We start from the raw sequence: 13,720 nt of genomic DNA, 5'->3' as shown, positions 1-13,720 counted from the left end.
AACAAGCAACTAAACGTTTTAATATAGTCAAAGACTACCGTGTGGCTACCACAGACCAATTAACTATTTTTTGTCATATCACTTTCATAATTTACCGTATCGCGCAGCTCTTTTGCGGTTACGGCGTGTTAGACAGCGTCGGACATCCACCACGGTTTACATCAGTGTCTAGTCCTACCTTTTTATTATTAAACTAGTTTAATGTACTCGCGACTTTATCCGCGTGTACATTAAAGATAATCAAAAGCTAAATTAAGTTAGCATTTGCATAACTAAAATTTATAAAATAAATAAAGAATAGTAAATTGCGTTTTTGAAATGAATAAAAAAAACGTTACTAATTTGCCGTATTAATATTTTTGTAAGATGTCTTTAGCCTATATGTCGCCAATAATAATGAAAAACCCACTTTATCACGTGACGATTTCATTTCTTATAGACTTCATAACGTATAGTTATGTTTCCAACTACATTTTTTGTGATTTGTGTTTACATATTGTAGTAGCGTATTGCGCTAGCCTCGTACGGTATTTTCAAAACATTTATTTTTTAATTTTCTACAAATATTTTTTTGATGTTCTATTGACTTTCTCTGCCATTATCCACTACTAAAAGGGGAAGGGAATTATTAGTACTGTGGACTAATAATCTCATTGTTAGCACTGTACCATGTCAGGTTGAGCTGACCACGCGATCCTGGAAACCCTCTTATCGTGATAAATTCTTGATGAATTTGTCACGATAATAACTGACATGACTTCATGTTCATCTTATCATTCTCTACTGGTGCCCCGCCAGCGTAAACCGCTAGCGTAGGCGGGTGTACCATTCCATTATAATCCATAAAAAAAATCCCACTACTAACCCGCCAAGTGTGGTTTTCAGAATATTTCAATGATCCTGTGTTTCCGTGTCCATTCCGTTCCTCCGTATGCAATAGGTAGCTACAAGTCAAAACAAAATCATCAACAAGGATGTTAAATCGAGGTTAAAAGAAACATAAGTACCTATGGGAAGGGTGTCCTCAGGAAACTCGTGACAAAAATCCAAAATAATACTTAATACCTGCTAATTGTAGTTTCTCTGAATCCGCCTATACCAAGCCATTAAGCTATTGCAACTGTTATAGTATTAGAGAAATTAACAATGGTTAGACAAAAACAGATTGGTGCTTCCTTGGCAACATTAATACAAACTACGGAACTTATCTTATGAAGTAACCCTCTAACGAAAGTAGTCTACAAAAAATATTAAACCTAAACGCAAAGTAAGAACTTTATTTCACTTGGAGAATCGATCCAATTACATTTGCTGTGGACGCATTTACACTATCATATCAATAAATGTTCATTTACGCTTTTTTGCCCTTTGCATTAATTTTGAAAGCGGTTCAGAAAATAATAAATGACAAAGCAGAACACAAACCTTACAAACTTTACAAATGTTAATGAAATTAGACTTTGTGCAATAACTTTAAACAATCAATTTAAGTTCTTGTTTATGAATTAAGATTATCGGACAACTTTTTTGTTCAGTACTCATATATTTATAGTTAGGCCATATAGTTTTCTATTTCATATTTAGATTGTATTTTCTATAAGAATTTTAGTATATATTTTTGTATAGAGAACTTTTTATTGTCTAATAAAGATTGTGACAGACAACAACAGTTCTTTTAAGTTTGTCTTAGTTTCAATGACCTTTCTACCTATTATGTTTGGGAGAATACTACTCCTCAACTTACCTGAACCGCAGCTGACTTTCATTAAGTTTTGTAGGACAACTATCTTGACCATTTTAGAAGTTTTTGGGCGAATAGAAATAATTGACGAAATTAGGCATTGACTCGCGGACTGTTTTTGAAATTCTTGGTGAACCATTGTTCTTTCAACCTAATGTTAACCTTATCTAATTAGTTAACTTTCGCCAGGCAATAGGAATATTAGTATAGCTAATAATAATCAGTTTGCGAGATGTATTCTATATTCATCACTCCTTAGCTGAATTACGTTGCATATTATTTATTAGATAAATAAGCGATTACTTACATGAAAATTAATGTATGTTATCTTATCTGTTTACAGTTCCATTGATTCGCCACATACTTTATTACAATTCTCTGAACATAACAACTATACGGAAACACAAATCGCATAGAGTGAGGCGAGAAACATTATTAGAGATCAAATGGATCATAGTACCAAGTTGGATTATAATTATGTAACTTTATTCGACGCAATTCATTCACATCAACCCAGTTGATTTATATATGTACCTATATACCGAAGTGAAGTAACAAGAAAACCCCACCTTGTCGGATTAGTAATGGGAAGTGGTGCGCAAAATAAATACAACAAGTAAAAAACGTTTCATTTAAAGTAAAAAGATATCTTACAGAAGTAACATATTTTTGTATTTAAAATATTATCATGTCATGCTGGCGTGTGGGAATGCTACAGTATGCTGAATGCTAAAGTACAATATGTAAACATAAATCGCGTCAAATGAAGCTGTCACATAGTTCACTTGGTAAATAAGTTTGTTTGATATTTAATAATATTTTATAATTGAATCACACATCATTGACTTGAAATAGATTATGTATTAAGCTTGATATCCAAATACACACATACATAGGTAATATAGTAATCATAAAAATTGTTACGAACAATTTTTTTGTATTTGTGTTTGAATATAATATATATTCAAACACAAATACAAAAAAAGAAAAAAAAAAGTATATAGTAATATGTTTTCTTTTATTACTCCAAATCGTTGTCAGTTGACAGATATATACAGATATATATATTTAATTAACTACCTTCGAAATAGATATTCCTGTTTCATTGTGAATTTTTATTTAATACTAGCTATGCCCACGGTTTCACACGCATGAAATTTATAGCCTATATGTTATTGGGGACTACGAGTATATTTCTTGTGACCAAAATTTATATTTGACATCAAGTTGTATCACTTAATAAATAGATCTATCGCAACTAAATATTTTCGTTCTCATTCATATAAACAAAACGTGTTCCCAGATATGAATTATCAAATTAATGTTGATAAAATAAGAAATGGATTACCAAAAAAATTTTAGTGCAGTAGATGAATATAAACTTCGTTCTTATAATTGCAGTTTCATTACTTACATAATAGTTTTGTGCTCAGAATCTGTCACCAAATAAATCGATTTTATCGATCCCTGACTGCGACTCCTTTTTATTTGTTATTTTGTCCCAATACAGTAGTTACATTTTATTTCGTTCAGTTATTAAAATAATAGTATTCGTTACCAATTTAATACATCAATTTATAATTTTAATGAAAATATGTTCAAAGACGCGAAACAAATTGGCGCTCTCTTATAAATTGACCAATCCGGCCTCAACGATGGAAATGCAACTGCCCTGCGTTTTACAAAAAATATATGTGCAAACATATTATCGGATTAGCCATACACTTAAAGCTGGCCAAACCCCCACCAGAAGCAAAAAATGTGCTTATCGGCCAATCCAAACCAGCGCTGATTATTCAGTAATTATTATTTTTAACAATAAAAATTGATTATTTACTTTAATTTTTTTATTTACTATTCTGCTAAATTTTTTATTAAAATATATTTATACTACCCGTGGAAATTAAGATCCTTGGGGGAGGCATATCTCTAGTAGGAACTTTATGAAATTTTCTAATGACTTCATATGATTTATTAGTGATCTCATTAAATTCATTTTCTTAAATACTTATTAGGACAAATCTATTATAATACATACAAAAACATTTATTTGCTACTAGACCCTATATCTATGATTTTAGGTGATTTACTGTGGAATTGATTTTATATTGTTTTATATTGACTACATTTTGGTGACAAATCTATTTTGCGGGCAAACGCTATTATTTAAGAAACATAAAACTATGTAATTAAATTGGCGATAGCTTAAATGATTACGACCCTATATTATTCTGTTGTACACGCTAAGCTAAGCTATTACTGTAAAGTTTCATCAAAATCCATTCAGTAGTTTTAGCGTAAAAAAGTAACAATCATACATCCATACTCATGAACTTTCGCGTTTATAATATTAGTAAGATTATATAATAGATATCTTAATTAATTATCTATTTAAACTGTTTAGCGAAGCTAAAGGTATATTATGGTATATTTTTTTGTCTATAAACTTATTAATGTACAGTACTCATTATGAAAATATTTCGTACTTAACCATTTGTTCTTACTTGCCTATACTTAATTTATAGCCTATAGTTAATAACCTTAAAAAACTATTTATAGTAAGTTACTAAATATATGGTCACCCTGTACTTTCAGTATTAAATAACTCTTATTATTATACTAATAGAGATTGTAAATAATGCACAAACATATATAGATATAGCTACTTATATTAATATTAAAACATTTTGTCCTTTTAAATTTAATTGTATACATCCTGATAGATATTTTGCAAATTCTTTCAACACAAATTAATAAAAAAAAATATAAACTCAAAATATGAACACATTGTATTATACTGAATACTGACACAGGAAATGATATAAATTAAGTACATAGTAAATAAAACTCGCTACATGCGAGTTTTTTTTACTACTCGTAGTACAGCAATCTATTCCAGACACCCTTTGGGAAGACATTATAAAAGAGAAAGGGCAGTTGGTGCACCGCGTACTTAAACGTCATAGAATAAAAATAAACACATTTCTCTTTAGGTAAGTAAATAAACCTAGATAAGAATCACAATGACCAGTAATAAAAATGTAATTTATGCATCGATTGTTTAAATGATGCGTCGTATAAAGATTTATCAACCACATACATTGAATAATACCAGTGTTATTTAATCTACGAGTATATATTCAGCAATACGATTAATTAAAATCAATAAACTCATTTGTTATTGTAAACTAGTAAAGTCCCTCTCTTACTTTAAGTCATTTAACTTGTAATTTATTATAAATTACAAATATAAGCTTGTATTGAAACAATTTCAATTTTTTAAATACTTTATACGTGATGATTGCATTCTATAAATATTTCAAAAATCATTAATGATAATGATAACTTGTACATACAGATAAATATTCGTATTAAGTAGTCCAAAAGTAAATAATATTAAGACGTGATTTCCTTTTTATATTACTGTAAATGTAGATATTCCTATAATTGTATCATCACAAATGGTCGGATATTAAATTAATGTAACTCCCACGCGACGCCTATCAGAAACCATAATATGAAACTGGCTCAAGCCACGTTTATGCGGGCGTTCTGGGCATAAAAATAAATGCTTCAGCCTGCCCAGCCACTGATGTCGAGAATGATTCGCGACATTTACATCAACTGCACTTTCTATTTATGACGCTGCACCAGAGCTCCCTTGAGACAGTCACATTTACACCCCTGATCGCTCTAACCGAGCCGTCTTTATTTGTCCATAATGTTTATATTTGCTTTGTAACATTTGTACATTTATGAATCGCATATTATTTATGTGGTGCATTTGGCGTAAAAAATCAAATTTTCTTATCATAACCAACTATGTATTTATTCCACACAAACAACAAACACAAAAAAAAACAATGTTAAATCTTATACACAATGTTTTTTTTAACGTCGTCTTACAAAACACAATTTTGATTATTAATGGTAAGACACTACAACAAAACCAAGAGACCTTAAAAAAACAACGTATAAATAAAAATATTCGCGAATATAGTCAAGTAAGAGAAAAAATGGCCAAACCATTATTAAACTACTACTACTTTACTGCTATTGTTTCGTATAACAAGAATTGAAGGGAGTTGCAGAAGAACTTGCATACCGTTTAGTTTACGGCTGTTGTAATGCTGAGTTCTTTATTATGGTATGAATTCTATCTATCAATACAAATTAAATTATTCATTAATATAAGTAATAATGCAATGCCTAAAATAATAGACCAAAGAGAAGGTATGAAATATTCATTAAACTACGTCATGATAAAATATTATAATAATATTAATAAATAAGAACTGCCATGATTAAACAATATTGAATCAAATACAAGAGATGACAATACTTAGGACAGCGTACAAAAATTCTGCAAGGAGAAGAAGTAGAAAGTGAAGATGAAGAATTAATTGTTGAAGTATAATTAGAAAATTATTTACAATAATAACAATTAGAAGAAATCAATCTGTTCCACTTTGAATATAAGCAATAGTACCATTCTTTCAATCAATAGGATACGATCTGTATACTGATCAAACTTTTTTTATCACAATAGATCGTCAGGTATGCTTACTGGGGAAACCTCGTTAAAAAAATGCGTTAAGTAGATTACCTAATAGGTGGTGCGGAAATGTGTGCATATTATGGAGACCATGAATTTTTCAACTTTTAAAATCGCGATATCGCGAATGGTGATTCGTACGAAAAAAAGTAGTAGAATAATTTGTGTAGAGAATTATATGATCTACAACTTTTGTCTAACCTATTTTGACGATAATATTTTTGGTAATTTTTTTTGCAGAAGTAGAATCGAAGGGGTTATTCACATTTCTTTTGTAATGGTTTATTTAACGTCTCTCTCTCGTCTAATTTATTTTCCGCTCTATGCCAATTTTGGCTAAGTTATCATTTTTTTGGCCTATTTTGATTGGATTATGAATTATAATGTCCAAATATAATAACGACTAACCTTAGACCGTAAAAACATTAAACAGAAGTCCAATGTGTCCTGTATTGAAGGCGACTTTTTAATATTAATACATAATAACAATAATATAATAAAATACCGTTAATTATATAATAATAATAATAATAACTTTATCGTGCAAAAAAACAAATACAAAAGAGACTTAACTAAGGTTATATATCTATATTATTTTATATATATACAATAGTTCATAAAACTATTTAATATCAAGTCCAGTACAGTAGTGTCTAAACTAGGCCTAGCCTGTATCTCAGACACCATTGCCCACCTAAAGATAACATGCTATACGATTCTTAAGAGTCGAATGAAAAAAATAAGACTAATGTAGGGTATACTTATAAATAAAATAAATCGTATCGGCAATGAATGCGTCACATCGTATGGTCCAACTACAATCGGTGCATAGATACTTGCAAGTGCGACCACTAAATGTAGAAACTTATCTTATATTTTAATAAAACATGTTTTTTACAAAAAAAAAAAAAGGTTATATATATATTTATTTGTTTATACGCACAACCACATAATACATTAAGTGTTGTTTATATTCATTAAACATATCAATACATACAACAAATATATTTCGCATATAGATATATACATATATATTCACACACTACATACAATATATAAACATATGTATATATATACTTATTTAATTATTTTTATTTTACGTTATATTATTTAAATTAGGATAATATTCTAAACAATTGTTCCGTAGTATCATAATCGAGCGTTTTTAACCATGGTACTAATTTGTTTAATAATTGGTGTAAATTTAAGTGATGTATATCTAATATTTTATTTATCTTATTATATATTCGCGGTCCAACAAAGCATTGAAACTTTGTAATGAAGTAAGTGTTAAACTTTTTTGTTAGGCAAACCCTGTCCTTTCGTCTTAGATTTTTATATGCTTCCTGATTATATATAACAGTTTTGTGTTGATACTTCATTAAATGTTTTACATATAATTGCCTTACTGTTAGTACGTCACATTCCAAGTATAATTCTTTTGTGGAAAATCGGTAAGGTTTGAATTTTATTATTTCAAGTATAAATGATTGTTTTTCGAGAGCCACCCCATACTCTAATACAGTATGATAAAATAGATTGGCCCAGTGCAAAATATATTGATTTTAGTAGTCTGAAGTCTGCAACATGTCTAATTTTTCTAAAAATAGGCATTAAACGTCTGACCCTATTAATTATATCATTGATATGAGGTTTCCATGTTAAACACTCATCGATCACTCCTAGATATTTAAGCATTTTACATCTTTCTATATAATGACATGAACACATATTATCATCCATATCACAGGTGTGCAAGTTGGAAAGTAGATACTGAAGGCAGGTTGTTATGATTGATACCAAATAGTATACATTTTGTTTTCGAGACATTTAAAGTGAGAATGTTGTTATTTAACCATTTCATTACTTGTTGAAGTCCTAATTCAAATTCCTTCCATGAAATATTAATGCAGTATCATCTGCAAACGTGAAAATACGTCCATTAGTTAAGTTTAGATTACATAAATCATTAAAATAAATTATATATGTATTCCATACATTAAATAATTTCAATAATTTAATGTGTATTTCATACATTTCTCTATAAATAAATAAGTGCACACAGGCTGAAATGATAAATGTAAAAGCCTATTAATGAATGGTATAGCTAGCACTATTCGTACTATATAAATATAGACACTTATAAAATGTACAGTATGCAACAAATATCAACCGATACTCACTATTGTACTTTCCACAAAATTTACATACGGATCAGATTCTACGACAATTTTGTACATATTGTTTGGACATTTATGTTGACGTTTTGTCTACAGTAAAATAACATAAAATTGACCGGTTACGAGGATGGCTGCAGGGGACGTGACGCGGCGGGCATCCATCACTGCTCCTTCCATGCATCGGCGGCCATCAGCGCGCCGAGGCTCTCTTATTAAGAACCCACAGTCCCAATCTCAGGTGATAGAACTTTTATACTTACATAGTTGTATGAAATTTAACTGATACATCTACTACAACCATTACTGAGTCCAGTGCTATATTCTTCTTTATTACTAACACAAATGTAATAAATATTTTTAGCAAATTTTTTATTTGTCTTTTACCAACATAACTTTGATATTCTTTAAGTCCAATATGAGTATCTAGTAGGTACGCTAAAATTAGGATTTAAACCTAAATTCTTATTTACATAACATAACTGGAACTATTTATAATTCATTTCCAGTCCTACCTGGAAATTCATTATAAATAGTTTTTACCTATATATGTCGTCAAAACCATTATTATGTATAAACTTTCAAAAAATCTTTTTATCATCTAAACTAAACAAAATACGCCAATTTTTAAGGAGACATCTATCTCCATTTTCCTTAAAAATTTAGTCAATACGCCTACGACTCATCAAAGAGTGATGATTCTGTCTGGCCGACTACAGTTGATACTTTTAGAAGGGAGGTAATTGATTCGATGGCCGAACATAATAACAATAACATGACGCAAATGTATTCTGTAATCGATATGAAATTCTTATAAATATTAAAAACGTTAAAGTAATTTTGTCTATCCACTTTTACATATTCATCATTCTTCTTTATTTCAAATGGCTGCCATCAATTTTGATAGTTCGCCAACGTCATTGTTTGAAAAAAATTGTAGTTGTGGCTTTATAATCATAGGTAGTTAGTTTGGTAGTAATATATATTAAGTTATTAATATATACCTAATTAATACCTAATACTAAACTATTATTGTAAGGTATCATTAACACAACACATCTAAAACACCGCACTCTAAACAATCTCGAAATAGGTACTAACTTAACTTCCTAACGAATATTGCTCTTGATTTTTTACCTTAACCACAAACTAAATGCGCATTTTATTGTATATTTTTTTAAATATACTATTCTAAAGACAACAGAGGTATCAAAGGTTGTGGGAAACTTACCTATTGTTACTTCACCATTATGTTTGATAAAAATATTACAGACAAAAAATACCAAATGGTATGGCATCTAACTCTTTATGTAATATAACTAGCTACTCGCCCCGGCTTCGCACGGGTGTACGTATTATACATATAAACTTTCCTCCTTCCAGAATCACTCTATCTATTAAAAAAACCGCTTCAAAATCCGTTGCGTACTTTTAAAGATTTAAGCATACATAGGGACGGACAGACAGCGACCGCGACTTTGTTTTATGCTATTTAATGACAATATCACGAAAGTTATTAATTAGTATATTGTAAAGTAATTTAATAAATGTCAATTAAACTGTAAGTGTCTTTGTTTCTTACAGAGACTTTTGATGAAAAAGAAACAGAGACATTCACATGAACATTGCGATAAATGCTAAATTCGCCTTTTATATTGATTTAAATAACATGCTAAAAAATAGTTTTAATAGAAATATATATTAGAAATATATGCTATGTTTAAATATTTTTGTGCAGGAGGTGCCATGGGACATCATCGACCGCTGCGCGTTGCCAATTGTCCTGTGCCACGCTCTAGCTGTGGTGCTCTCCACTTTACTGAATGCTTTACACCTCAGCCAAATATCTGTCTTCACATTATTCTTATGGTTTGCCATATCTGTTACTGGATCACTGTGGTTTTACCATAATCTACAGGTTAGAGTACTTTATATACTCAATGTAGTAAATATCACGTAAACACATTAATGTTTGCATTGTCCACAAGCATGCAGTATAGCTATCAGACGTATAAAATACCATAATGCTATCGAGTCAATAATTACTAGATTACATTATATAGGTATGTGTAGCGTTCTTAGCGATTACAGTTCAAACATAATATAACATCGATCTTATTAGTGGTATCATATATTATCTGTGGTGGTATATATAAAATGACATGAACTATTATGGGCTATATGATAACCGAAATATTTTTAAAGCTCATCACCTTCTATCTATGAGATCGATTAATTCAACAATCCAGAGCCTACAAAGTAGATATATAATACAATGGATTACATTAAACGACTAATGACGTCACAACTACGCTGTTGCTTGTTTCGGATACAGCTGACTTGCGTTATATTTATATTTAAATATTATTAGGAATTCCTTTTTATCCAGACTTGTTTTTCTCTCTTCATTTGTATTTACCATTAATCAATATTATGAAACTGATCTACTGATTACATAGGATGTTGTAACTTAAGATTAAGTAGTAATATGAAATTTAGTAAATTTTTAGTCCATAAAGAAATAAAAAAGATGTAATATCTTGAAATTCTAGTTCATCACAATAACACCAGTTCAGACTACAATAGGTAATACGAGTTGATGCCACTGTTCTGCTTTTAAAGTATACCTACTTCTGTAGTTTTGTCGTAAATTTACTTGAGGTAATGGGCTGATTCCAATCACTACCATTACCTCCACGTGGTACCTTCTTGAGACCAACGTACATATTTAATTCCTAGTGTATTCAACCTGAGAGACTGACTGGCGTGACTTCATCATCGTCTACTGGTGCACTGCCAGACTACACCATTAATTAAATCAAAATTTCTAAGAGTTGTTATTTATAGTTATAGTATTTATAGTTCTATGTTATTTACATCGACCCTGTATTTTATAATACAAAATACGTATAGAAAAAGGTCAGTTATGAGTATTAGTTTACTTTTAATAAAAAAAAATCACAATTTTGCTTTCATCTTTTATGCCTAAATACTTATAGTGTAAGGTAATAAATAATAAGTGATTGATTCAATTTTTTTACTGAAAATACGAACACCTACATCTTAATACAGAATCTATAAGTGAAAACTCATCAGCATTGTCATGCCTGGAAAGATTTAGCGTATGGGTTTCCGTTTTTCCATTCCGTCTCAACCCCGAAAATAAGTACGAAACTTATCTTTGGCATTTGGAAAAGTTTGAATCCCAATAGGCGACTACTAAAATGTGCCATTACTGATCGAGTCACGATCATATCGAAAATGCAAACTTCTACGTTACTGCCATAATGATTTGCCTGCAATAGCAGAAGTGAGCGATAATGACGTCATAACTTCGACAAAAATAACCTTGCTTTTATATAATAAAATTGTCGGTGATGAAGGGAGAATAATTATGGCACTACTTTTCATTCTTAGCATATCGTAAGAGCGATCAAAGAACAGAGCTCAATTATACCAGTCCATTTTGTATAGAGCTAATGACACCTAGGATCTTTATTTTTTTATTAGCAAAGAAAAATAAAGAACTAGCTCGAAATTATCAATGCGAAAGAGAAATCTATGGACCATATGTAATAAAAATTAAAAAGAAAAGATCGTATCACATAGTGCTGATTATATTCTTTATGATAAATAGCACAAGAATGTTTCTACGGTATTTCGATACAATAATTTTCCAATTATAAAAGGATACATAAATGACGATGACTGAACAAGTCAATCGCTTCTTTTTATACGCCGTTATTGTAATACAGTTTTAGTTACAAACGTAATAAATATTCTATAGAAGGTCTATAGGTATATTTCTTTGTTATTAAATTCGCATATCAATATTATGAGAGGAGTAACTGAATGATAGGCGGACATGTAAGACATTGACAGATAGACAGCTACCAAATAGATGTGTTTAGGAAAGTCACATCATAATAATATTAATTCACAATAATTTAACTTGAGTTTTTTCGCTTGAGTATTAAATTTTTCTTTATAAACTCTTTCATATTTTATTTATTTTAATACTCGTTACTATTTTCTTTACCTACAGATTCAGAAATCATTAATTCTACATTTCTGTTACTTCTTTTCTGTACTCATCCACACATACACTTATTTATATAGACGAATTATCCTGACAATTCAACAACTTACTAGCTACGAGTACATCGACTTTTTAGGTAACAATTAAGTCTTTAAATCTTATTACTATTATAAACTCGAAAGCTTGTAAGTACAGATGGATGGATGTTTGTATGGATGGATAGTTTTTCACGAGTTTGATGAAACTTTACTGTTTAATGGCTTATACATCAGAATAACACAGGCTATGGTTTAAAAAGAATAGCATGTAAATTGGGCGAAATATTATGATAAATGTGACACAAACGAAGTTGCGTCGTTTAGGTAGTCTGTTATATAATTATCTATATCTTCGTAATTATTCTTTAGTTTTAACTTAGCGGCTTGAGAAAGCCAAGGTTAGTACACAAATTTGATAATTTTTCAGTAATAAGAGAAAAACAAAAAAATAAAATCGTATCGTTATGTCAAATTTATCTGGGTACACCCATGTCGCTCTCTATATTTTAAAAACTAGTTATCTACTTTACTAAATTGATCATTACTGCGTTTACAATTAGTAATCGTCAATTACTAAACAATCTTTCTATAAAGAGATGTTATTGCTGTTATTGCAGCTTATAATGGTGCATTGTCACGTAAGGGAACAGTTAGAGAAATAAAAATAAACGGAATGGTTGGATTGGGATTTATTGTCTACCCGGCTAATTCAGTCGACACATGAGACGTGTTAAAAAAATAACAAACAAAAGAACATATGTATAAAAAGGACACGCGAGTAACTTTATTGATAGAGACAAACAAAGTAATACCGATAGCTCAAATAGTAGATTTATGACACTACCAAGGGATCACATACACAATAAGGTCAATAAATAGGTACCAAGCTAACGCTCACCCAAGAATTGAGAGACTTGTAGAGGCCAATGGAACAGGAAAGCAGTGCAGGACATAAGCAGCGTCACGGGAAAGCTCATGTAGTACTCACACAGCTCAAGCATATTTACTGATACACACACTGACAAGGCGGGATTCTTTAGTAACTGCAAACAAAATGTCGCTCTTGTGTGAATTTTCTAACTATCTTCTTACGCGACAGATTTTTTTAAATTCAAACCTCAGCGTACCCTCGTCGCCCGTCCATACCGTATCACATAAATACATACTCGT

General features: G+C 30.2%; 1 protein-coding gene across 1 annotated transcript in view; it reads left to right on the top strand.

Annotated features, from left to right (window-relative positions):
- The window catches only part of LOC131850892 (D-beta-hydroxybutyrate dehydrogenase, mitochondrial), a 32,543-nt gene that overhangs the window by 940 nt on the left and 17,883 nt on the right, over window positions 1-13,720 (top strand). The window contains exons 2-3 of the mRNA XM_059201277.1: window positions 8,573-8,714; window positions 10,212-10,391. Of these exons, the coding sequence (XP_059057260.1) occupies window positions 8,604-8,714; window positions 10,212-10,391 (291 nt within the window). The 5' untranslated portion in view covers window positions 8,573-8,603. The remainder of the gene's footprint in view (window positions 1-8,572; window positions 8,715-10,211; window positions 10,392-13,720) is intronic.

Source organism: Achroia grisella, unplaced genomic scaffold, assembly GCF_030625045.1.
Source record: "Achroia grisella isolate CSIRO2021 unplaced genomic scaffold, CSIRO_AGI_Agris_v1 utg780, whole genome shotgun sequence".
In the NCBI taxonomy this organism is placed as follows: domain Eukaryota; kingdom Metazoa; phylum Arthropoda; class Insecta; order Lepidoptera; family Pyralidae; genus Achroia; species Achroia grisella.
Note: the sequence above shows the minus strand (reverse complement) of the source record. Positions and strands in the feature narration are given on the sequence as shown.